General features: G+C 40.4%; 3 protein-coding genes across 3 annotated transcripts in view; all 3 read right to left on the bottom strand.

The window, feature by feature from the left end:
• Positions 1–5,647: 5,647 nt before the first annotated feature.
• The window catches only part of LOC109044541 (uncharacterized), a 33,652-nt gene continuing 11,427 nt past the window's right edge, over positions 5,648–27,872 (bottom strand). The window contains exon 3 of the mRNA XM_072303087.1: positions 5,648–8,392. Coding sequence (XP_072159188.1) covers positions 5,669–8,392 — 2,724 coding nt within the window. The 3' untranslated portion in view covers positions 5,648–5,668. The remainder of the gene's footprint in view (positions 8,393–27,872) is intronic.
• LOC140225195 (uncharacterized) lies at positions 19,744–22,301 on the bottom strand. Its single transcript, XM_072303089.1, has one exon. It carries the CDS (start codon positions 22,197–22,199, stop codon positions 21,738–21,740), a length of 462 nt encoding a protein of 153 aa, XP_072159190.1. The 5' UTR covers positions 22,200–22,301; the 3' UTR covers positions 19,744–21,737.
• LOC109044542 (uncharacterized) lies at positions 22,263–24,301 on the bottom strand. Its single transcript, XM_019062331.2, has one exon. It carries the CDS (start codon positions 24,213–24,215, stop codon positions 22,293–22,295), a length of 1,923 nt encoding a protein of 640 aa, XP_018917876.2. The 5' UTR covers positions 24,216–24,301; the 3' UTR covers positions 22,263–22,292.

Genomic DNA, 27,872 nt, shown 5'->3' with positions numbered 1-27,872 from the left:
GTTCAATCGCTCCCGGCTAGAGGGAGATTGGACTAATGAGAGTTGGGTATGAAAATCTTTCCATTTTTTTGGCCGTTCTTTTGTCAAAGCGGGCCTAAGAGAGCGCGAAGCGCCCCCTAGGGGTTGGGCCGCGTAGCGGCCAGGGGGCTAGTTCCCTAGCATGGAAATGCTGAAACAGACTTATCTTGGATAATTTCTTTCGAATCTTTGATTGCGTTATCCCAATCATCGGCATTTCTCATTCTGCATCTTAAAAATAGTGTTTTAAAAGTCAGACGCTCATGTGTCTTCTTCATGCCGCCTGCCGCCATAGGGTGCAAAATGAAGCTGTGGTATACACACAACATTTATTACACAAATCACACTTAATTTCTATGTCTTATTTTCTAGACCCTGTCATTAATTGGGACCAAATTCTTTCTTTTTGTCGCCTATTTTAACAATCAGAATATAAGAAAAAACTTAGTTTCAACTGGTGCGGTGAAAAGAGAGGTATTGGATGAACAAACACACTTTAAGATTCGACCGAATCCTTCTTTTCTTTCTTTTTTTGATACTAGGGTGCTATGCTCCCTGGTCGATACGCGACCCCCCCCCCCCCCCCCCACACACACACCCTCCCTCACGCGCGCACACATTATTTGGTTCAGCGTGCCGGTACCTTGCGGGCTTTGCCCACCTTACTCGACACGGGAGGGTCTACCTTCCATGCGAGGGGACGATTAAGTAGACCTTGAGACCCTTAGGGCCGGGACCGCCCTCACGTCTCCGACGTGCCAGTTGGTATTGGACTTGCCCCAAGATGGTACCGATACACTCGGTTTGCGTCCAACTTCAGCATACGCTGATGGGGATGTTGGCTTACACGATCTGCTCTGCGTGCTTTCGACAGTTTCCTGAGGGCTCCCTGTCCCGCGTCAGCTAGCGGTCGGCGTCATCCTCACACCTGGCGACTTTAGGCTGCCTATGCCATTCACAAGGTCCCTGTTACCAGGGACTGCGGTATTATCGTCCTCCGACGTCAGGACTTTATACCTGGCCTTGAGCGAAATGGCCTAGTACCACCGGTAGAGGCGAGAGCCTTCTCCGACTCCAGCCCCTACCCCGAGCTAACCCGCCTTCACTAGGAACCACACAAATACCAACCCGTGGAGGCCTCACGTAAACCTGGTGAGCTGAACCTCCCCCTGAGTACCAGGATTCATTGCAACCACTTAACATGGGCCTCAACAGCCATGGCTCCTGGTGGGCCGGGGCCCAACCCCCAGAGGGCGCTTCGCGCTCTCTTAGGTCCGCGTCAAAGAAAAGAACGACCAAAAAAAATGAAAAGATTTTCATGCCCGACTCTCATTTGTCCAATCTCCCTCTGGCCGGGAACGATTGGACCAATATGAATCGAGTGAAAAAATCGGCATTTATTTCAAACTTCGCCAAGACTGAAACGAAACGGAACGGAGCGTATCATCGTTTTTGGATATAGTCTGAAGCAAAGGAGCATACCTTCGATTCATACCCTGCTAACAGACACGGTCATTTGCACAAATTTTGTGCAAATGGCCAAAAAAAAGTGGGCATTTCCACCAAAAACAGGAATGGTCATTTGCACGATGCGGCAACACAGCATGTTGTATGATTGAAAAATGCCAACTTTTTCAAGTTTTTCGTGGCAGATTTTCAACTTATGTAGGTCTCCGCTTGGAGTTCAACTAGGTTTTCGGATACTAAGCAAACAGAGGGGCCCTTGCGGTAGAAAAGCATCTTGAAGTGCCTGTGAAAAATTTCAGCACCATTTGATGTTCGTGGCGTTGTGTCATCGTCTACCGGTTCAGCAGCCCCAAGGGTGGGAGGGAAAGGTGCATCAAGCTTTATGACCGCGCAACATGTTCGCACAATACACTTATATGATTTATTGTCATCTTTTCAATTTCTTTGAAAACTGTACACATGGTTTTCGGTTATCACGCTTTCCTTGTTTTAAGTAGTTTCTGAAATACGAAAAGTCATGTTGCGCGGCCAGTGGATGACTGAGTCCATACTGAATCATAAAATCAACCCGGTGGAGCGCTGGAAGTGCTGGAACTAAGCGTTACCAGATATGCAAGTTTAAGAGGTCTCGGAGCTTATAGTATAGATAAATAGGATATGAATAAAACTGAGTTTCAACGAGTACGGAAAAAGGGTTTTTGGAGGAACAAACACAGTTTAATTTCGTCAAAAATAAATCAATTACAATTTTTCCTCAATCAAAAGTTAACAAAGCAATTGAACATTAATTCGTAGAAAAATTATCGTAGATAGACAGACGGGTAAATAAATACGATCATGAATAAAAATGAAAGTTGAGAGTAAACTATCCTACAACCAGTGGATATACACTTTTGATGCAGTTTTAGACGATATACCTAAACAAAGTCCCAAAATCAAAAGGAGAGAAAGGTACCGACTCTTTTGCATGATTTTACATGGGAATGAAAAAGAGAAAACGAGGTCAAAGAAAATACGTGTCACTCAATGGAAGCATGTAAAAGAAATAATCAAAATGAGCACATGCAAACGTGCCTACTTCATTAAAAGAGACACTGCAATGACTGCACTTTGAGGATTTCTCGTCAGTGGGCGTGGGAATATGTAGCCTTAAAAATAGATTTCAGGACAAAAGGGGCACCCGACTTACAACGTCAAGATACTTCCTCACCAAAACGTATTCATAAATGAACTATTAAATTGATACAGAGAAACAAGCAAAAAGAGACACTCAATTGACTGCACTCGAGTGGTGACTCGTCAGCGTGCATTCAAAAATGAGAAATTGGTGTCTATATTTGAGGAAAGGAGGTTTGCAGTGATTGCTACTTAAAGGTCCACATGCGTCTATCTAAAGCGAGTTGTTAGGAGGGGGGAAAAAAGCAATTAATGGTACTGAATGGTGTACCATCGGTACGTGTGAGCATATGTCCATTTGATTTGGATGTTTTAATAAAGATGCGGGAATAATGCAACAAATAAACGGTTGCTTACGTGTAAACGTGAGTATATGTTTCGTTAAAACGGATTTTCTAGCAAAAGATGCAGTGCAAAGACTGCAATAAAGTGGTCCCTAGCCGAAATCTGTGTATACAGGGTGATCCAAAAGTCCCTTCCACCCCCTCTAACTTTTTACCTAATTGAGGTAAAGATTTGAAACTTGGGGGATATTCGTAGGTCAAAGGGAGCTACTTTTTGGCCCCCGTTAAATTTTCAGGGGACCCCCCTTGGGGGGGAAACGGCCCCCAACTTTTAATTTTCAAATGGGAAGACCCCCTTTGTGATAGCTCGTCCGAAAGAGCATAAAAAAAGAAAACTTTTCGCGCAAACCCGAAGTCAATATCTCAAACCGTTTCAAAATGGCGGCCGGTTAAAGTTCAAAATGGCCGAAAATTCACACCGGTTATTTGTCGATGGATTTGCGTGAAAATCGGTATGTAGGGGTATTTTGACACGAGAAAAAACGAATTTGACGTTAGATTTTCAAAAAAAAACCGAAATTTCCAAAATGGCCGCCGGTTAAAGTTTAAAATGGCCGAAAATTGTCACCTCGGTTTTTTACTGATGGATTTGCCTAAAACTTGGAATTTGAGAGTATTTTGGCATAAGATAAACAAATTTGAACTTAGAATTAAAAAAAATCAATTTTTGGTCATTTTGAACTTTAACCGGCCGCCATTTTGGAAATTTCGGTTTTTTGAAAATCTAACGTCAAATTTGTTTTTCTCGTGTCAAAATACCCGTACACACCGATTTTCGCGCAATTCCATCGACAAATAACCGGTGTGAATTTTCGGCCATTTTGAACTTTAACCGGCCGCCATTTTGAAACGGTTTGAGATATTGACTTCGGGTTTGCGCGAAAAGTTTTCTTTTTTTATGCTCTTTCGAACGAGCTATCACAAAGGGGGTCTTCCCATTTGAAAATTAAAAGTTGGGGGCCGTTGCCCCCCAAGGGGGGCCCCCTGAAAATTTTAGGGGGGCCAAAAAGTAGCTCCCTTCGACCTACGAATATCCCCCAAGTTTCAAATCTTTACCTCAATTAGGTAAAAAGTTAGAGGGGGTGGAAGGGACTTTTGGATCACCCTGTATAATAAGTGTTGCTAAATTTGATTATTGAGGCAAGATCAAGAGCAATTACTGCGACTCTATAATTTCTCACCGGTAGCGGCATATGCGTCGTTGAATTGGATTTTGGGACAAAAGATGCAAAGCAAAAACTGCATCTAAATAGTTTCTCACCGGTAATTGTGCGCACGTGTCTCTGTGAATGATATCTTTCAGGAAAAGACGAGAAGCAATAATAACAACTGAATGGTTTGTCACCAGGATGTGAGCGCTTATGAATCGTTAAATGGGATTTTTGAGTATAAGATTAGGAGAAATGACTGCAATTAAATGGTTTCTCACCGGTCCGGCAAAATTGCTTCTTTACAGAGGACTTATCAGTAAAAGATGAACAGCAATGGTTGCAACATATTCTTTTGTCACCGGTTTGTGTCTGCATTTGCCTCCTTACATGAGATTTTCTAGTAACTGGTGGAAAGCACTGACTGCAACTGAATGGATTCCCACCGGTATGGATACGCATGTGCTTTTACAGGGAGAGTATTCTAGTGAAAGATGAGGAACAGTGGTTGCAACTGAATGCTTCCTCATCGGTATGTGAGCGTATATGTCGCATTAAGTTACTTAGATCAATAGAAAATCCATAGCAATAAGTGCAACTGGATAGTTCCTCGACAGTATATGTGCGCATATGTCTGCTAAAATGGGTTTTTCTAGTGAATGACGCAGAGCAATGAATGAAACTGAATGGTTTCTCGCCGGAATGTGTGCGCATATGTACCGTTAAATTAGATTTTTGAGCAAAAGATGAGGAGCAATGACTGCAACTGAGTGGTCTCTCACCAGTATGTGTCCGAATATAACGCGTTAAAGGGATTTTCCAGCAACAATTTCAGAGCAACAACTGCAAAAGCTGATTAATTTCTCACCGGTAGGTATGCGCATATGTACCGTTAAATTGGAGTTTTGAGCAAATGATGCAGAGCAAAGATTGCAACTGAATGGTCTCTCACCAGTATATTTGCGCATATGTCTCTTTCGATGAGATTTTGTAGTAAATGATGCAGAGCATTCATTCCAACTCAATGGTTTCTCACCAGAATGTGGGCGTATATGTACCGTTAAATTAGAATTTTGAGCAAAAGATACAGAGCAATAACTGCAACTGAATGGTTTCTCAACGGTACGAATACACAGATATCTCCTGAAAAAAGAGATTTAGCAGTAAATAATGCAGAGTAATGATTGCAACTCAATTCTTTTTTACCAGGATGTGTCTGCATATGTCTCTTTGAATTAGATTTTTCAATAAAAGTTGAGGAGCAATGAATACAACTGAATCCTTTATCCTCAGTTTGTGTCCGGATATGAACCGTTATAACTGCGATTTTCCAGCAATCATTGCAGAGCAATAACTGCAACTGAATGGTTTCTCACCAGTATGTATATGCAAATGTCTCTTTAAATGTGATTTTTCAGGACATGATGAACAGCAATGATTGCAACTGAATGGTATCTCACAGGAATGTATCAGCGTATGTTTCGTAAAATAGGATTTTTCAGGAAATGATGCAGATTAAGGACTGCATGCGGACGGTTTCTTACCGGTATGAGTGCGCATGTGACCATTTAAATTTGATTTATGGGCGAAAGATGCAGAGCAATAACTGCAACTGAATGGTTTTTCACCGGTATGTACGCGCATATGAATCTTTAAAGAGGACTTTCTAGTAAAAGATGAGGAACAATGACTGCAACTGAATGGTTTTTCATCGGTATGTACGCGCATATGACACTTTAAAGAGGACTTTTGAGTAAAAGATGAGGAGCAATGACTGCAACTGAATTTCTCACCAGTGTGTGTGCGCACATGTCTAATTAAAGCGGATTTTAGGGAAAATGATGCAGAGCAATGACTGCCACTGAATGGTTTCTCACCAGTGTGTGTGCGCACATGATCTTCTAAATGGGTATGAGTGCGCATATGACGTTTTAAATTGCGTTTAATAGCGAAAGATGCGGAGCAATGACTGCAACTGAATGGTTTCTCACCGGTATGTGTCCGAATATGACACGTTAATTGGGATTTGGCAGAAAAAGATGCAGAGCAATAACTGCAACTGAATGGTTTTTCACCGGTATGTGCGCGCATATGAATCTTTAGAGAGGACTTTCTAGTAAAAGATGAGGAGCAATGACTGCAACGGAATGGTTTCTCACAAGTATGTATGTGCAAATGTCTCCTTAAATGAGATTTTTCAGGAAATGATGCAGAGCAATGATTGCACCTGAATGGTTTCTCAACGGTATGAGTGCGCATATGACGTTTTAAATTGCGTTTATTGGCAAAAGATGCGGCGCAAAGACTGCAACTGAATGGTTTCTCACCGGTATGTGTCCGAATATGACACGGTAATTGGGATTTAGATGCAAAAGATGCGGAGCAATAACTGCAACTGAATGGTTTTTCACCGGTATGTACGCGCATATGAATCTTTAAAGAGAACTTTCTAGTGAAAGATGAGGAGCAATGACTGCAACTGAATGGTTTCTCACAAGTATGTATTTGCAAATGTCTCTTTAAATGTGATTTTTCAGGGAATGATGCAGAGCAATGATTGCACCTGAATGGTATCTCAACGGTATGAGTGCGCATATGACGTTTTAAATTGCGTTTAATAGCGAAAGATGCGGAGCAATGACTGCAACTGAATGGTTTCTCACCGGTATGTGTCCGAATATGACACGGTAATTGGGATTTAGATGCAAAAGATGCGGAGCAATAACTGCAACTGAATGGTTTTTCACCGGTATGTACGCGCATATGAATCTTTAAAGAGAACTTTCTAGTAAAAGATGAGGAGCAATGACTGCAACTGAATGGTTTCTCACAAGTATGTATTTGCAAATGTCTCTTTAAATGTGATTTTTCAGGGAATGATGCAGAGCAATGATTGCACCTGAATGGTATCTCAACGGTATGAGTGCGCATATGACGTTTTAAATTGCGTTTAATAGCGAAAGATGCGGAGCAATGACTGCAACTGAATGGTTTCTCACCGGTATGTGTCCGAATATGACACGGTAATTGGGATTTAGATGCAAAAGATGCGGAGCAATAACTGCAACTGAATGGTTTTTCACCGGTATGTACGCGCATATGAATCTTTAAAGAGAACTTTCTAGTAAAAGATGAGGAGCAATGACTGCAACTGAATGGTTTCTCACAAGTATGTATTTGCAAATGTCTCTTTAAATGTGATTTTTCAGGGAATGATGCAGAGCAATGATTGCACCTGAATGGTATCTCAACGGTATGAGTGCGCATATGACGTTTTAAATTGCGTTTAATAGCGAAAGATGCGGAGCAATGACTGCAACTGAATGGTTTCACACTAGTTTGTGTGCACATATAATTCTTTAAACTGGATGTTTCAGTAAATGATGCAGAGCATTGAACGCAACTGACCGGTTTCTCACCTGTGCGTGTGTATATGTGCTCCTTTAAATGGTCTTCGTTAGACAAAGATGCGGAGCAATGATTGTAAATTGATTGTTTCGCAGTATCGTCAGTCGCACCTTCTTGATCACATTCAACATGAATCGCGTGTTCCGGATCTCGATGATTATCACATTTTTCAGTTTTTCTGGATGTAATATGAGTAATTTTGTCCATAGTATCATTCAAAATAGTCATTTTAACTTCTCCAGAAGGCGTCACCCTATCAGATTCAGAAATCGTATTGCCTTCTGGAATCCTGGATAGTAATTGGTTAAAAAGCGGGTCGTTTTCAATTCTTCCATTTTCAGTCGCGCTGATACGACCATTATACGCCGTATTTCGAGTACAAAAATTCGACGTACGTTGTGAATCTTGAGTCTCAGAGACGTTTGGGTATTCATGCCATTCTAGAGGATCTTCATCTTTTATCTCGATACTGGTGTGTAACGCGTTGACAAAATCTTTATCCTCTGTATTCGTTTCAGTTTTAATGTGATTGTTTAAATCGAACGGAGAACCGGATGGAATTCCTTGAATTTGTTTCGATGAATCAACCCCGCCGGCAAAAGTCGTTTCGTCTTTAACAACCTTGGTTAGGGCTGCAACATGAGGGGACGAGCCATCTCTCCCAAAAAAAGGGCCCGGGGCAGATATTTCGTCCTTCAAAAACTCAGTTCCGCTATCCTCTGGGAATGCGTCTAGAAGTTTCACCTCACACTTCGTATCCGATGCAGTGACTGAAAATCGGTCCTCAGGTGTCTTTCGTAGATATTCTTTGCATTTGATGGGTTCAGAGTCCTGGACAAAAGCATATTTTAAAAGCTGTAATCAATAGTTGTTCAGAATTGAGATACTTGAAATGAATTGAAAATGCTCATAGAGCATATTCTATGTACAAAGTAAATGGATCGAGTTCAATACAAAAGAATGAAACCACACTCACCTGGAACTATGCTTAGGAAGATTGAGATTTTATTCATCCATAAGATGTAATGATACGTTCGGATTTGAATAGAACAGTTAAAAGCTTAACCGGGAAGCTGGTTGGAGGAGCGGCCAGCAAGGACGGAGCGTAGAGCTCGAGGATGGTCGATGCCTCCTCTAGGTCAAAACAAGATAGCCTTACATTCACTTTTGACTTAAATATCTGAGAAATTGGAGCACTTTTGAGCTTCCTTCTCGAACAGTATACAACGGCAAAGGAATAAGTTGATACGGATCGGTCACCTCACTTTACCAGTTCTACGCACAACTCAAAATGTCCGCCATCTTAATTCAAAGTTTTTAGGTGAGAACAACGATTCCAATTATGCGATATCTTCTCTTCCATGTTTTAAGAATTGAATTCATTTAATACATGTACGTCTAATGTTCTTTTTTAATTAAGGAGCTACCGTAAATGACAACAACCATTCCCAGCTTCCCGCGGAGCTTTTAACTCGTGGGATTCATCAATTTCATCTGACGAATTACACTTTGGAAGCTAAGAACTCTAACTTAATAAAGGCACGCATTTTTTTAGTGAGTTGTGAGGTTAGGAGTGAATTTTGCACATTCCATGGGCGCGTATCTTAATTTTTATGAAGTTGTCTCCGAGATTCGATTCATTATCTCGCCCTCCAACCGTTTAATATTAGAGGATGACATCTGTTGACATTTTCCTGATTTCTCTGACTTGAGACAAAATCCCTTGATATTTGAGGACATGCGGTTCAGTTAAAGTAGACACGATACAAATAGTGTTTTTGCAAAATATGTCGTGTAAAACGTCAAACATACGATGGAGGGCAAAGAATGGTGAGAAATGTTCTAAACTCAGCTCGATGAATGATACATTTACACAAAGCATCAACATTTGCTCAAGCCACTGGCCGATAAAAAATTCCCGGTTTTCCCTGCCTGATGCATCCATGTAAAAACGTACGATCGGTATACCATTACCGATAAATGAAAGCGCTCCAGCTTTCTCCATAGGGTGTCCTAAAAGTACTGCAGGTTTTTTTTTTTTTTTTTTGTCGGGCGAACGGTAGCAGATATTAAAATGCGGTTTGTGTAAAGTTAATGTTCTAGTAAATACCGATAAAACAAGACCAATCCGAGCTCTCTAGATTAAAGAATGACCAAGTTACAGTGTTTTTAAAATGACAAGTCGAACTGACCCCTCCAGGATTTTTAGCATTTTTTTTCTGAAAAGAAAAAACAAAGAATTAAAGATTCAAGTTGTTTCATTAAATTAATTTTACAGAATCTTACCAAGATACCTAGCATTTACTCTTCTTCACTGGACGACTGGACTCTAGTTTTCTTTTCAAAGTACTTCCCTTCACTTTCCACACGGCGGCGCCGCAACGGTTCTCTCCACTTCTGCAAACATGTTTTTTCGAGATCTTCTTTCCTGAGGTCGTTCGAGAAAGTTTCAACAGCTCTTTTTATTTCGTTGACGGAGTTAAACCTCTTGCCTCTTAAGCCCTTCTTCAACGTAGGAAACAAACAAAAGTCACAGGCTGCGAGGTCCGGGCTGTAGGGGAGGGGGGGGGGGGGGGTTGCGGAAGACAGAAAATCCCGTGTTTATCCATACTCTTTAGTGTACTGGGCCGTGTAGGGGCGAGTGTTATCGTGGTGCAGAGGCCATGTCTCCTTCATCTCTGGCCCCTTCTTGGCAATGTGCTTTACAGAGCTGTAGTGCTCCTTAGTGATAGTCTTCCCAAGAGGGACAAAATGTTGGTACACCATCCCTCGATAGTCAAAGATTGCAATAAACTTAAAATCCTGGAGGGGTCAGTTCGACATGTCATTTTCAAAACACTGTAACTAAGTCATTTCTTGACTCAGAGAGCTCGGAATGGTCTCGTTCTATCGGTATGTACTATAACATTAACTCTAAACAAACCGCATTTTCATATCTGCTACCGTTCGCCCGAAAACTAAAACGTGCAGTACTTTTGGGACACCCCTCGTAAATGACGACTGAGTGTAGTGTAGCCATTACTGCTCCGTGGATTTCCGTGTTGCATCCGCATTAACAGAAGGCGCTATTCGAGTACTGTACCGCGGCGGAGGAAGTAACGCATTTTCGGCCCGCTTTCTCACGTTACTGAGAGACGTTCCTCCTCTGACGATGAAAAGGGAAGAGACGGATCTTAATTTCCACATGAGCTCTGTTCTCCATATGACTATGCTTTCCGAGGCTCACTTGAAAGAAAATATACGCCCTGAAGTCACGCACTGAAAAAAAAATCTCGGTGTATTTACTAAGAAAAGGGTAAAATTACCAAGAATTCAGGGTTCTATATGATCCCAGTTTTTTCTTGGTAAAATTACCATTTATGGAATTGGTAATTTTACCGAGAAATCTCGGTAAAATTATTGACTTTCTCGGTAATTTTACTGGATCCCGGTAAATAACGCCAATATTTTTTATCGACTGTGGTATAATTACCGAGAATTTATCACCAATAAAAGTGGTATTCTTACCTGAAAAAAACAGTAAAAATACCGGTTTTTAGGTAAGCTTAACAGTCTGTCTTGGTAAAATTACCAATAGTTGGTAAAAAAAAGTGAGATGGTAAAGGTACCAACGGACCTTCGTAAAAATGCCGAGAATTTCTTTTCAGTGCGAGAGTGACAATAAGAAACAAATCCATGATGAAAGTCAAAAAACCTACACTTAGATCTGCTTCACTGGAAATTTTCCGTCCTCAGTTGCAAAAAACAAAGAACAACTTTCAGTTTTGGCCGTGAACAACGATACCAACGTTAACAACTAAAACAACTTGTAATCAAAGACAGAATTAAGAAAAATAGGGACTTAAATCAGTCTTATATAAACTTCGAAATATCAGTTCCGCAAAGTATCCGCAAGTGCACCTGGTGCAGGCTCAGCCTGAGAAGTGCGCGAGGTACACAAAAAAAACACTGCACTTTTTGATTGGACATTGCCGCTTTCATAAATTTTCAGTAATTTTCATAAAAGTCAGTAATTACGGATAGGCGAAAAGCTAAGATCATCCTTCAATTTCGCGTGATACCACGTTACCTTCTCCGGAGCTCGAATAACTACTCGCTTGATACTTGCTGCTTGAAATTGAGATATTACGCGAATTTCTCCCAGGGATTCGTTGAATCCTAAGAAATTACGCGGTTTTCATCTCTGTATTGTGGGAAATGCGCGAGTTTTGTAAGAATTATGTTTTAAAAAACGGGGGGGGGGGAGGAGGATTATCACCGCAGTATCGCAGGAAATACGCAATTTTTCCAGCGGTTTTGTAAAATGATTACAAATTACGCGTTATTTGCATCAATATCGTAGCATATACCCTATGAAATCATAGAAGATTACACCATTTGGACCGCGTTGAACAGAAACGAACCACGCCACCTCAGCTATTGCCTTTAGTGGAGCAATTTAATTTTTTACATGAAAACGGTTGTGCGGATTTTGGTGCGAATTTCTATGAATTTTCTCCATAATACAAAGTAAATTTCTTTCAATTTTCAAAGGAATCCGCACAAACGTTCTCTCGAAAAAATCAAATTCCCCCGTTAAATTTGGCAATAGCTGATGTGGCTTGGTTCCTTTCTGTTTAACGCGGTCGATTTTATACTCTTCAGTCCGCGGCATACGAGCGATTTATCCAGGGGCTTTTCATCAAAATAGGAGATCACAATATTTCCATGTAATTTTCCCAGAAAAACGGACATTAGATAACAATATGAGCATAATACTCATAGACGTCCGTAGTTTGCTACGGGTGCAAAGCAAAGGATTGCCTTCAGTATTGCATGACACCAAATACGTACTCAGGAGTTCGATTAGGTAGTTGCGCTCTTGTTCTTATCATTTGAAGATGCGAGCATGATACCTACCTTGAATGCACCATTCAATCATGTAGCAGTTTAGATAAAAAGTGATAACAATAACGTGATTTACATCTCCATCCCGCAAAAAATAATCAATTTTCAAGCGGCAATAGTAAATCATAAGAAATTCAGCTAATCTGAAAAAACTAAAAAAGAGCACTTTTGGAGAAACCATAGTCAATTTCCAAATTTTCAGGATGGAAGCGGTGCTCAAGACACAGGCTACTGTAGACACGTTACGGTGAAGTATAAAACAAATCATAGCAAATTGTTAGATTCAACGTGATTTGCAAGTACCCAAGACGAATAGGTATCCATTGTAATGGACAAAGCAAAAGAACGAAGTTTTCCCTTTTCTCCCGGTTCTGAAAATATTGACAATTCTTACCACATCGGCCACTTTAAAATCAGTTGCACAATCAATGATCACTGCTTCGGCTAAGTGTCTAATATCAACACTTGTCAAACCTCAAGAAATCTAGCCCAAATATGAGCGGTATGTTTGGTAATTTTTTATTAAAAGGACAGGAGGAGTATGGTGTAGTGACTACGTCTTGAAACACGGTATGGAACCGATGATCCTGGTTCTTTACTCTCCTCGTCCGAATCCGACGGCGCCGTAAGGCCGCACTGACAGTAAACACCGGAGGTAGAGGCCTCAGCCCGCGGCAACTGTTTTTGTATGTATGGGCCGGGTTAGGCAGAATGGAACCAAGTCACATTCTGAAGTGATTTGAGTTACTGGTTGATCCGAATGGGCCAGAACATGCTTCATCCCACGGCATCGGTGCTTGATTGGGAAAAATCGAGTTCAATTCGAAATTTCGATTTGAAAAGTGGATTGATTCGCATCGGGCGATTTTGAATTCACAGAAAGGAATCAAGTACACGAGCCACCCTTGGGGTAACTTCGCAGAAATGCTCCCGCCGAAACTGCAATTTGGGTCGGGTCCCTCTATTGCGGCGTAACTTCGCAGAAATGCTCCCGCCCCGAAACTGCCAATTGAGGTTTTAGGTAACCAATTTTTCGACTGGAAGTTGCTGTTTCATCGTTTATTAAATGGTATTCACGTGTACAAATATTTTTATTCACGACTCAAAAAAATTGCGTCAGTAAAAAGTATAAAGGAATCGGTTTTTGTGTTGAAACTAGGTGCGTTCTGAAAGCAATAACACTGCACATACGCGCTCTGCGCAGCGAATGTCGGGCCGGGAACCAGGTCCCCGCTTTGTTCAAAATTAAATTCACGGAGGGGAATCGAGTGGGTTTGGTTCCTTTCTGTGAATTCGTCTCCCGACTTGATACGATCCTCGACGAAACCATGTGGTACTTGGTTCCTTTCTCTGATTTGATTTCGCCCCTTTGGAAGAAAGCGACAGGAAACCAGTGACCAAAAACATAGATATTTAAATGGGTAAAACATTTATTCCACTTTTATTGGTGTCAAGAAGTATCTCCTGAGGATACTAGTTAGTAAAAATTCAAACTTCAACCATTCCAATTCCCATTGATTCAGAAATGCATGAACAGTAATCCCATCACCTCAATTTTCAAGAGATCGACTAGATGTGGCTTGGTTCCTTTCTGCATAACGCGGCTCCTGCATGTAGGAAGATTTGTTCTCTCATTATCGACGTCTCGTTACTATCCTGAGTCATATCATCATAGGGGAGAGGCGGGGAACGTGGAACGGGCGGGCAAAGTGGAATTTGGCCTTTTAAAAAAATCTGTCAGTCCTATGGCGACTCTGGTGGTTGAAATTGAAAGTAGAGAGGGTACCCCTCTATTAGAAACTGTTTCTATGCAAAAAACAACAACATAACCAATAAAAAATGACGGCAATAGAAAACCGGTCCTTCGCAAATTTTTTTCGCGCCCATGAAAACTTATGGAGCCACGGGCAAAGTGGAATGGGCGGGTAAAGTGGAATTTGGTCTTTTTAAAAAATGTATTCATCCTGTGGTGCTTGAAATCGAAACTAGAGAGAGCACTTATCCATTGGAAACTGTTTTTATGCAAAAAGAAAAACATAAGAAATAATGAATCACGAAAGTAACTAGCCGGCCCTTGCCAGATTAGGCCCGTGTTCGTGAGAGCTTGTTCGTATTTAGAAGTGTCAAATTAATAAATCCATGAATCTTACCTAATCAGTAATTGCTCTAGTTTCGATTTCAAAAACAAAATCTAACTGAATCGGCTTCTCCTTTTAATTATTAATACAATTTCAGGGGGCGGTGTCTCAAATTCCACTTTGCCCGACTTAAGTCGGGCGGCTTCTTTTACCTTTTTTTTGATAAAAAAGCGATGAAACTTCAATTATAAATAAACACAATCTTTTAGGTAGTTGAGACAAATTTTCTGTAGCGCGTTAAAAAAAAGTGTTCCACTGTGCCCGGCTCTCCCCTAATGGACTCAGCGACCCGAAATGATCCTGAGAATCTCCTAAAAAACCAGCTTGTTCTCAGAGAATATCTTGTGATTTACTGTACCCACTGGAACAACCGCGTATTTCTCGCGGTATGGAGATGAAAGTCGCATAATATCTTTCACTTTTTATTAAGACCGCTGCAAGAATGATACATGCGAGGTACTAATTGTAAGCTCGCATCTTCAAACGAGAAAAACAAGAGCGCATCCATTCGAACTCCGGAGTAGGTATGTGGTATCACGCGCAATTGAAGGATAATCTAAGTCTTGAACATTTCTTTAAAATTGCTGACGATTATGAATGCAGCATTATGATGCGATTATGATGCTCGCATCGCTGCTTAGTGAGAAAATCAAACGAGCAACTATTCGGACTCCGGAGTAGATGTGTGGTATCGTGCAAAACTGAAGGAAAATCTTAGCTTTGCACCCGTAGCAAACGGCTACCATAGGATTGCGCAAATGAAGGAAAAAGGGTCACGGTCACATTTTCAAGTTTCCGTGATATTTTCTTGTCAGTTGAGCCCTCGCCGTGCCGGTTGTTGTATGTGAGTGCTTGATACATGTATTTTAGTTCGTACGGAGTAGCTAAATACGCAAAATGGATGAATTCGTGAAAAGTATGAAGAGTACTGAAAATAAGTCGTTTCGATACCGAGAATTTCGAGAAACGAAATCGGGATGTATTTCTTGGAGGTATTACAAGAAGAGCTGTCTGGCTTTCCTCGAATCGAGTGCGGAATCTTTACGGATTCCAAAAAAACTCTTATAAATATCGCATGTGATCTGCGATTTTGCAATGTTTATTCCTTTCCCCCATTTTCCAAACAAAGTGTTGGAAAAATCTTACATTTGCCGCGATAATGAGATGGACAATGTACCTACTGATATTTTGGAGACTACAAGAAGTAATATGTACTCAGTATCTACTACCATACGATTTTATAGGAATCTGGGGGAATTTATAAAAATTTAATCATGAATGAAAACCATATTCTTATTCCAGATAACATCGTCCAAACTCGGATAGATGTTCAAGAGAACGATCTAAAGAAGAAACAAGAAATCGAGTCTCTCACGCACCGACAGAGTCAGTCGAAAATTTTCGGGCAAAATATTAGAACATTTGATTAGTTGTCCCTTAAGCTTATCTGGCACTTTCAAAGAAATCGAGACTAACGGAGTTCCCATGCAGTCGGCATTCAAAAATGTTCATCCCCTCAAAAGTTACAGCCGTTTTTAATGTACAGATGTTGCCTACCGTCGCTCCAGGAAATCATAGGTGTTTCTGATCACAAAAACTGAAACCTACGCTATAATTTACCCCTAATACACTGAAAAAAAATTCTCGGCGTTTTTACCACGGTCCGTTGGTACCTTCACCATCTCACTTTTTATTACCAACCAATGGTAATTTTACCATGCCAGACTGGTAAGCGTACCTAAAAACCGGTATTTTTACTGTTTTTTTTTCAGGTAAGAATACCACTTTTATTGGTAATCAATGCCCGGTAACTTTGCCATTTTATCTCGGTAATTCTACCACAGTCGATAAAAAATATTGGCGTTTTTACCAAGGTCCAGTAAATTACCGAGAAAGTTCAATAATTTTACCGAGATTTCTCGGGAAAATTACCAATTCCATAAATGGTAATTTTACCAAGAAAAAACTGGGATCAAATGGAACCCTGAATTCTTGGTAATTTTACCCTTTTCTTAGTAAACACACCGAGATTGTTTTTTCAGTGTACCAATTTCCATTGGCATTCGACGTTTGGCACCAGAGATATGGGCAAATTTAGGGGGGAAATCCTTAACTTTGATGGGGTGTGCCGCGGCGTCAAAAAAAAAAAAAAAAAAAAAAAAAAAAATTTCAGAAAAAAATCTAGAGAACGAAAAAGTCTTATCTTGACCCAAAACATCGATCCCTGAAGTCTAGCGATTTACCCTAGGACATCCTCTACATATTCACACATTAATTTGAAAGGCATATATATTCGCGATCTACGACCCGTGATCGGTGCTCTTCACGAGGTCTCAGATATGAGTCCGACATCGTGGAAGAATGCGAAAGCGTACTTTCTTCGGAAAATACTTATCTTAGAGGATTGTTAGAGATGATGTTCGGGCGAGCATTCTCTATATTGCTCTGACCCGATTTTATACACACGCTTTTAGGAAAGCAAAAGATTATGGACCACTCGATAAGCGAACAGCACAACTTTAATCAGTGGGAAAAGTTTTCATTTTGTGTCTAGGGCAGATTCATGTTGCTACAGCCCGTAAAACTCAAAGTCATTGAGTCATTGATTCCTTACATCAAAAGAGAATACCGAGGATTTCAGGACAAAATCCCGAAAAGTACGTGTCGAAGCAAGCCAGACTTAAGCTGGTTTGGATTTTTCAGTTCAAATACGTAACTTCGAGAGGAGGCTGCTTAAAATTTTGATTCGTCTTTAAGGTGGTAAACAATTTCGGGATTTAAATAGGTAATTTTACGCCCTATTTTGGCATTATATTTAAATGGCGGGGATTTCAAACTTAGCGGAAAATTGAACGAAGCGGAACATTTTAAATCTTGGTCTGTTCGGAGGATAATGTAACTGAATCGAAGGAGTGTTCCTTTGCTGCAGACTATATCCAAGAGCGACGAAACGCTCCGTTCCGTTTCTACCGATTCGTTTCAGTCTTGGCGAGAAGTTTGGGGGTAAATACCGATTTTTTTATTCGATTTTTATTGGTCCAATCGCTTCCGGCCAGAGGGAGATTGGACCAATGAGATCCGGGTATGAAAACCTTTTCATTTTTTTTTGGGGGGGCGTTCTTTTGCTAAAGCGGGTCTAAGAAAATGCCAATCGCCCTCTGGCGGTTGGGCCGCGTAGCGGCCAGGGGGCTGGCTCCATAGTATGGAAATACTGAAACGGACTTATCTTGGATAAATTCTTTCGAGACTTTGATTGCGTTTTCCCAATCATCGGTATTTTTAGTTCTGCGCCTTGAAAATAATGTTTTAAAAGTCAGGAGCTCTTTTGTGTTCTTCATGCCGCCATAAGATGCAGAATGAAGCTATGGCATCAACACAACGTTAATGGGCCTGTTGCGAGGTGCGGGGATTTGCAAATTGATGCCTGATTCTTGTGGCAATATTTCACGAAAAGAACGATGGCGCTACTAAAAAAAATTGAAATGACCTCTCAAACTCAAAATAAGCTGTTTCTGGAACCGACCCATTCGAAAATGTCACTTTCACTCGGTAACGGATCCGCCATACTTGTGACGTCAAATGGTTCGACAGACCTGGTCTTTTCATCACTTACAATGTATTTTCCCATAAGGAATTGGCAGCCACTTTTCAAATGCAAATGTCGAGTCAATCTATAATTTTTTGAACAAAATGAAATTCAGAAATGGATTCCTCGTACGTTTAAATGGTTAGAACCATCATTAGATAAATAAGAACCGACGGGATAAACCCTATTTTTCAGGAAGACTGTAGTCAATGGGCGATTGTTTACATCTGCTTAGTGATAACAGATATGGACATTAGCTCAATATTTAGCCATTTTCATGAGTTTTTACTTTTTACTTTTTTTGTCACTATTTGGAGGTAAATTTCTTTTGTAAATCAATTGTTTAGTGCTTTAGGATCATGTTAAAAGCTGTGACGGTGCACATTGTTACTTATTAATTCAGAAGACACTCCGGCAGTCCAACGCTCAAACCATGGATGTTCTCTCAATGCGTGTAAATCATTCTTAACTCTTCAACAAACATCTCAATATCATTCAAAACGTTCCCACGTTTTATAAACTTATGTTATTTTAGAATCCTGTGTGTTTTAAATGTAACACTATACAGAAAAATTTATCGATAAAGTCTGTTAACCAAAGAAGGATCCTACGTCTACTTTCCTTGCCTCCAGCTAAAACATACCGGTCTCCTCATCTCATCAGTATTGTCAAAGGTAAGTTTTTTTCATCATCAATGATTGATACTATCATTTTGGTGTCTTCAGTGAAGCATTAAAGGGTGAAATATTAAGAAATAACAACTGACTCGCTACATACAGGTTTGAGCGTTGGACTGCCGGAGTGTGTTCTGAATTAATAAGTAACAATGTGTACCGTTACAGCTTTTAACATGATCCTAAGGCACTAAACAGTTGATTTATAAAAGAAACTTACCTCCAATAGTGACAAAAAAGTAAAAAGTAAAAACTCATGAAAATGGCTAAATATTGAGCTAATGTTTATGTCTGTTATCACTAAGCAGATGTAAACAATCGCCCATTGACTACAGTCTTCCTGAAAAATAGGGTTTATCTCGTCGGTTCTTATTTATCTAATGAGGGTTCTAGCTATATAAACGTACGGTGACTCCATTTCTGAATTCCATTTTGTTCAAAAAATCATAGACTGACACGCTATTTGCATTTGAAAAGCGGCTGTCAATTCCTTATGGGAAAATACATTGTAAGTGATGAAAAGACCAGGTCTGTCGAACCATTTGACGTCACAAGTATGGCGGATCCGTTACCACGTTAAAGTGACCATTTTGAAAATCCGAATTTTGAGGCGTTTTTAAGTTGATTTTTTGACGGTTTCCGGTGATCAAAAAACTCCGGGAAAATTCCTGTGACATCAGGAGCCTTAGTTCTTTCGATTAAAGCAATAAAAAAAATTGGTGCAACAGGCCCATTACACATATCACACTTAATTTCTATGCCGCTCGATTCCATCATTATCTTGGGACCAAATTCTTTCTTTTAGTCACATTATTTAACAAATTAGGATGTAAAAAAAACTTAGTTTCAACTAGTGCGGAGAAAAGAAAAGTATTGGATGAACAAAAACACTTTAAGTTTCGACCGAATCCTTCCTTTCTTTCTTTTTTTATACATAGGATATGAACAAAACTTCGTTTCAACGAGTGCGGAGAAAAAAAGAGATATTGGGTGAGCAAACACAGTTTAATTTAATTGAAAAGAAATCAATCACAATTTTTTCCTAAAAATTCAACAAACCAATTGAACATTAATTCGTAGAAAAATTATGGTACGTGGACAGACGTTTAACAAAGAAATACGCTCATGAATAAAAATTAGTGTTGAGAGTAAACTATCCTACAGCCAGCTTATATACATTTTCGATGCAGTTTTTGATTATTTACCTTAACGAAGTCTGAAAATAAGAAAGAATGAAAGGTACCGACTCTTTTGCATGATTTTACATGAGAATGAAAAAGAGAAAACTAGGTCAAAATAAATACGTGTCACTCACTGGAAGCATGTAAATGAAATTATCATAATGAGCTCATACAAACATGCTTACTCCATCAAGAGAGACACTGTAATGACTGCAATTTGAGGGTTCCCACAGTGACCGTGGGAATATTTTCCTTAAAAGTAGATTTCAGGACGGAAGGGGCACCACAGTTAATTACAGCGTCGAGATACTTTCTTACCAGTATAGGTATTCGTAAATTGACTTTTAAATTGGATCTCAAGAAAACAGAGACACTCAATAGACTGCACCCGAGTGGTGTCTCGTCGGTGTGCATTCAAAAATAAGAAATTAATGTCTATTTTTGAGCGAAGGGGGCTTGCAATGACTGCTACTTAAGGATCCGCAGGCGTTTATCTACAGCGAGTTTTTGTGGGAGGGGAAAAAACAATTAATGGTACGGAATGGTTTCCCACCGGTACGTGTGAGCAATTGAGCATACGTCCATTTAATTTGGATGTTTTAATGAAGATGCAAACAAATGCAAAATCTGAACAAAAATCTGAGTGTATAATAAACGTTACTAAACTGGATTATTGACGCAAGATCAAGAGCACTTACTGCGACTCAATAATTGCTCACCGGTATGTGTGCCCATGCGCTCTTTTAAATGGAATTTGTGCGGGAAATATGCCAAGGAATGACTGTGACTGCATGGTTTCTCACTTGTATGTCTGTCTGCAAATTGTTACTTTACGTGTAATTCTTCAGTACAGGATGCAGAGCAATGACTGCAACTGAATGGTTTCTCAAAGGTATGTGTGCGCGCATGTTCTCTGTAAATGATATCTTTCAGTATAAGATACGGAGCAATGATAAAAACTGATTGGTGTGTCACCAGTATCTGAGCGCTTATGTATCGTTAAATGGGATTTTTGAGTAAGAGATTAGGAGCAATGACTGAAATCAAATGGTTTCTCACCGGTATAGGTGCGAACATGCTTTTTTAGGGGGACGCATTGGTAAAAGATATACAGGAATTGTTGCAACTCAATTTTTTTTTCACCCGTATGTGTCTGCATATGTCTCCTTACATAAGACTTTCCGACAACTCTTGCAGAGGAATGACTGCAACTGAATTGTTTGATAGCGGAATGTGTGCGCGTATGTCTCTTTAAAACAGATTTTGTTCTAAGTGATGCAGGTTTCTGGTTTCGGCAGGACTGAACGGTTTCTAGCAGGTATGCGTGCGCATATGTCTCTTTAAATTGAATTTTTCAGAAAATGATGCAGAGCAATGATTGCAACTCAATGGTTTGTCACTAGTATGTGTCTGCATATGTCTCTTTAAATGGGATTTTGCAGTGAATGATGCAAGCAATGACTGCAACTAATTGGTTTTTCACCGGTATGTATACGCATATGTCTCTTTAAATTGGATTTTTCAGACAATGATGCAGAGCAATGTTTGCAAATGAATGGTTTCGCACCGGTATGTGTGCGCATGTGAACCTTTAAATAGGATTTTTCAGTAAAAGATGTAGAGCAATGACAGCAACCGAATGGTTTCTCACAAGTATGTGCGGGCATATCTCACGTTAAATCGGTTTTTTTAATAAAAAAAAGCAGAGTATTAACAGCGACTAAATGGTTTCTCACCAGTATGTGTGAGAATATGTCTCATTAGATTTCGTTTATCAGTAAATGACGTAGAGCAATGACTGCAACTGAATGGTTTCTCACCGGTATGTGTGCGCATATGTACCGTTAAATGGTTTTGTTGAGCAAAAGATGCAGAGCAATGACAGCAATTGAATGGTTTCTCGCCGGTATGTGTGCGAATATGACTCTGTAAAGTGGACATCTGAGTAAAAGATGAGGAGCAATGACTGCAATTGAATGGTTTCTCACCTGTATGTGTGCGCATATGTGCTTTTAACTTGGATTTTTCAGCAAAAGATGAAGAGCAATGATCGCAACTGAATGGTTTCTCACCGGTATGTACACGCATATGAATCTTTAAAGAGCACTTTCTAGTAAAAGATGAGGAGCAATGACTGCAACTGAAACGTTTCTCACCGGTATGTATGCGCATATGTACCCTTAAAGGGGATTTTTGAGCAAAACATGCATGGCAATGATTGCAACTGAAGGGTTTCTCACCAGTATGGGTGAGCACATGATCTCTTTAAATGGCTTTTTGAGTAAATGATGCAGAACAATGACAGCAACTGAATGGTTTCTCACCGGTATGTGTGCGGGTATGTACCGTTAAATGGGATTTTGTTGTAAATGCTGCAGAGCAATGATTGCAATTGAATGGTTTCTCGCCGGTGTGTGTGCGAATATGACTCTGTAAAGTGGACATCTGAGTAAAAGATGCAGAGCAATGACAGCAATTGAATGGTTTCTCGCCGGTATGTGTGCGAATATGACTCTGTAAAGTGGACATCTGAGTAAAAGATGAGGAGCAATGACTGCAACTGAATGGTTTCTCACCTGTATGTGTGCGCATATGTGCTTTTAACTTGGATTTTTCAGCAAAAGATGAAGAGCAATGATCGCAACTGAATGGTTTCTCACCGGTATGTACACGCATATGAATCTTTAAAGAGCACTTTCTAGTAAAAGATGAGGAGCAATGACTGCAACTGAAACGTTTCTCACCGGTATGTATGCGCATATGTACCCTTAAAGGGGATTTTTGAGCAAAACATGCATGGCAATGATTGCAACTGAAGGGTTTCTCACCAGTATGGGTGAGCACATGACTCTTTAAATGGGCTTTTTGAGTAAATGATGCAGAACAATGACAGCAACTGAATGGTTTCTCACCGGTATGTGTGCGGGTATGTACCGTTAAATGGGATTTTGTTGTAAATGCTGCAGAGCAATGATTGCAATTGAATGGTTTCTCGCCGGTGTGTGTGCGAATATGACTCTGTAAAGTGGACATCTGAGTAAAAGATGAGGAGCAATGACTGCAACTGAATGGTTTCTCACCAGTGTGTGTGAACATATGTGCCTTTAACTTGGATTTTTCGGCAAAAGATGAAGAGCAATGACTGCAAGCGAATGGTTTCTCACCGGTGTGTGTGCGAATATGTCTCTTTAAATTGCGTTTATCAGTAAATGACGTAGAGCAATGACTGCAATTGAATGGTTTCTCACCTGTATGTGTGCGCATATGTGCCTTTAACTTGGATTTTTCAGCAAAAGATGGAGAGCAATGATTGCAACTGAAGGGTTTCTCACCAGTATGGGTGAGCACATGACTCTTTAAATGGGCTTTTTGAGTAAATGATGCAGAACAATGACAGCAACTTAATGGTTTCTCACCGGTATGTGTGCGGGTATGTACCGTTAATTGGGATTTTGTTGTAAATGCTGCAGAGCAATGATTGCAATTGAATGGTTTCTCGCCGGTGTGTGTGCGAATATGACTCTGTAAAGTGGACATCTGAGTAAAAGATGATAAGCAATGACTGCATCTATATGGTTTCTCACCTGTATGTACGTGCATATGACCCGTTAAATAAGCTTTTTTAGCGAAAGATGCAGAGCAATGATTGCATTTAAATGGTTTCTCACCGGTATGTGTGCGCATATGTACCGTTAATTGGGATTTTGTTGTAAATGCTGCAGAGCAATGATTGCAATTGAATGGTTTCTCGCCGGTGTGTGTGCGAATATGATTCTGTAAAGTGGATATCTGAGTAAAAGATGAGGAGCAATGACTGCAACTGAATGGTTTCTCGCCGGTATGTGTGCGCATATGTACCGTTAATTGGGATTTTGTTGTAAATGCTGCAGAGCAATGATTGCAATTGAATGGTTTCTCGCCGGTGTGTGTGCGCATATGTGCTTTTAACTTGGATTTTTCAGCAAAAGATGCAGAGCAATGACTGCAACTGAATGGTTTCTCGCCGGTATGTGTGCGCATATGTACCGTTAATTGGGATTTTGTTGTAAATGCTGCAGAGCAATGATTGCAATTGAATGGTTTCTCGCCGGTGTGTGTGCGCATATGTGCTTTTAACTTGGATTTTTCAGTAAAAGATGCAGAGCAATGACTGCAACTGAATGGTTTCTCGCCGGTATGTGTGCGCATATGTACCGTTAATTGGATTTTGTTGTAAATGATGCAGAGCAATGACTGCAATTGAATGGTTTCTCGCCGGTGTGTGTGCGAATATGACTCTGTAAAGTGGATTCTGAGTAAAAGATGAGGAGCAATGACTGCAACTGAATGGTTTCTCACCGGTATGTGTGCGCATATGTACTTTAATTGGGATTTTGTTGTAAATGATGCAGAGCAATGATGCAATTGAATGGTTTCTCGCCGATGTGTGTGCGCATATGCTTTAATGGTTTTTCAGAAAAGATGCAGAGCAATGATTGCAATTGAATGTTTCTCGCCGGTGTGTGTGCGCATATGTGCTTTTAACTTGGATTTTTCAGCAAAAGATGAAGAGCAATGACTGCAAGCGAATGGTTTCTCACCGGTGTGTGTGCGAATATGTCTCTTTAAATTGGGTTTATCAGTAAATGACGTAGAGCAATGACGCAATTGAATGGTTTCTCACCGTATGTGTGCGCATATGACTCTTTAAATTGGACTTTTTCGAGAAAAGATGAAGAGCAATGACGCAACTGAATGGTTTCTCACCGGTATGTACACGGATATGAATCTTAAAGAGACTTTGTAGTAAAAGATGCAGAGCAATGACTGCAACTGAAAGGTTTCTCACCGGTATGTATGCGCATATGTACCCTTAAAAGGGATTTTTGAGCAAAACATGCATGGCAATGATTGCAACTGAATGGTTTCTCACCGGTATGTACACGCATATGAATCTTTAAAGAGCACTTTCTAGTAAAAGATGAAGAGCAATGATTGCAACTGAATGGTTTCTCACCAGGATGTGTGCGCATATGTCTCTTGAAATGGGATTTTGTAGTAAATGATGCAGAGCAATGATTGCAAATGAACGGTTTCCCACCGGTATGTGTGTATATGTGTTCCTTTAAATGGTTTTCATTAGAGATAGATGCGGAGGAATGATTGTAATTTAATTGTTTCCCAGTATCGTGAGTCGTACCTTCTCGATCACTTTTAACATAGATCGCCTGTTCCAAATCTTTATGATTGTCACCTTTCCCATTTTTTCCGGTTGTAATATGAGTAATTTCGTCGATAGTAGCATTCAGAAAAGTTTTTCTAACTTCTCCTGAAGGAGTCATCCCGCCAGATTCAGGAAATGCGGTGTCTTCTGTAATCCTGAAAAATATTTTGTTGAAAAGCGGGTCGTTTTCCATGCTTCTAATTTCAGTCGAGCTGATATGACCGTAAGACGCTGCATTTCGAGTAAAATAATTCAATAGATGTTGCGAATCTTGAGTCTCAGGGATGCTTGGGTATTCTTGCCATTCTAGAGGATCTTCTTCTTTTATCTCGATACTGGTGTGTAACGCGTTGACAAAATCTTTATCATCTGTATCTGCTTCAGTTTTAATTCGATTGTGTAAGTCGACTAGAGAACCGGATGGAATCTCTTGAATTTTCTCAGACGAATGATTTCCGCCGGCAAAAGTCGGTTCGTCTTCACTAACCTCGGATCGGGCTGCAACATTGGAGGACGAACCGTATTTCCCAGAAGAGGAGCTTGAGGCAGATAGAGCGTAATCGCAAATGTCGTTGCGACCCATCTTCGGAATGGTGTCTTGAAGATTTATCGTATATTCCTCCTCCGAATGAATTACTGATGGACTGTCTTCGTTACTCCTCCATGGATTGATGGATTTGAATTCGGTCCGTCCTACGTCCTGGACAGAGACACATTTAAAAAAGCTGTAAGCAAAATGTTGCCCGAGACGAGGTTCTTAAAACTAATTGAAAACGCGTGAAAAGCTAACTTTTTAGACAGGCGGACAGACTTCAAGAGGAACTAACAAAAACACATCCAGCTGAAATTATGATTTAGAAGATTGAGGTTTAGGCGTTTAGAATGCTTGATAAGGAATACGGTTAAGTTTAGTACAGAGCAGTTGAGGTCTTGAACGTTACCGTTTCTAAGACAGGGAAGCTGCTTTTGGAATAAGCACGGCAACGGTAAATCATACCAGCCGTTCCGGGCATGCCTGGCGCGCCCTCAACGACTAGCCAGGGGGCTTTGCCCCCTGGCCCCCCTTACTCACTCCGGGAGCCACATTCCTGTCACTGCCACTTTTAATACATTCGAGAAAGATCAAAAAACAAATGCCACTCGTTGTCCTGCAACAACTTTCAAAAGTCCAAGCATATTCTAGAAAGCTCAGTTTTTTAATTCGGAAGGACCTAGCTTATTCAGAGGACAGAATAAACTCAACAAAACAGTAGAGAATCTCAAATGCGACGAAATAACCTGAGTGTCATAATTACAAAGCATACGCCGAATTGTGAACTTTGACCCTCAAAATGGGAGGTAAAACTTCGCGATAGAAAGAAACGCCCATTGGCAATTTTGATTAGTAGGTTAAGACTTGCAACATATAAAAAAAAAACCAGCCGATTTAACCGAGCCCTCTTTTTCCATAAGGTTGGACCGTCGTCCTTTGAGAGAGTTGGAACAAATTCGAAAAAGGTATTGTCGGTCATGAAATCTTACGAAAGTCCAGGCAAATGTGGTAAAGTTTTGGAGAGGATTAATAAGAGTCATGTTTCAGCCATTTCTTTGGTGTACTTTCAAAATTTTAATTATTATATCGTTCCTGATGCGTATATTATCTAGTCAATAAAAGCTTCTCCATACTTTTGATGATTGGAAGTTTCAAATGTGTCATTCAAGTAGTCAATAGCGCTCGAACAGATTAGACCGCCAAAGGGGGAAGAAACGGCCAAAAATGCCGAAACGCATTTTCGCATTTTGAACGCTTGGCCTGATAAAGTAGCTCCCGAGACGCCTCAAACTGGTCGCGGTTACCATTTTTTAAAGTGAAAAATTTCAAAATTCACAACTACTCTGCATCTCAACTGATTTCAATGAACTTTTTTTAAAAATGTTTCTCCTAAATAGAGCATTCTAACGGTGTATAAATATTTGAATCTACTTGGCACTGGGCGGTCCTCACGCAGATTTAGCAGTTTTAGGTAAGCACAAAAATTTGGTTTTCCTTTTACTGCGATCTTGGAAACGACGGCATCTTAACAAAAGCCAGTCTAAATGAAAGTTCAGCCTTCCACCTTTCTAACGAGCACATAATCATCCCGGGGAAACTTCTAGGTTCCGAAATACGGCCACTCCAAGTTGGTTAATGTCGCTTTTGGCAGAACTGCACGGCGTTCTATTAATCGTACAGAGGGGCTCTCTTATGATCCATTTATTTCAAGGAATAACCAAACGTCTAAATTGGACACATTTTTTAGCGAAGGCTTTCCGAGTGGCGATATTGTCATTATTGAAAGTGAAAATCTTTAGCAATTCATAATTCCGCTGCATTTTACCCTAATTCGATGAACTTTCTTTTAAAAAATTTAATTCTTAAATAGAGCTTCCCAGTGGTGTATAGATCACTGGGTCTACTAAGCACCGGGCGGCACTCACGCGGTTTCGACGGTTCTTTGCAGGACAGTTCTAATGGATCGTCACTTAACTGAACGCCGTGCCGTGCAGTCCTGTCAGTGGTTTCCGGTTGCGTAAAACCGACATTGACCAACTTTGAGCGGTCGTTTTTCGGACACTAGACGTTTCCCCGGGATGATCATGTGCTCGTTAGAAAGGTGGAAGGC

This window comes from Bemisia tabaci, chromosome 8 (genome assembly GCF_918797505.1).
Source record: "Bemisia tabaci chromosome 8, PGI_BMITA_v3".
NCBI lineage: Eukaryota > Metazoa > Arthropoda > Insecta > Hemiptera > Aleyrodidae > Bemisia > Bemisia tabaci.
The sequence above is the reverse complement of the archived record's forward strand: the minus strand, read 5'-3'. Positions and strand labels throughout refer to the sequence as shown.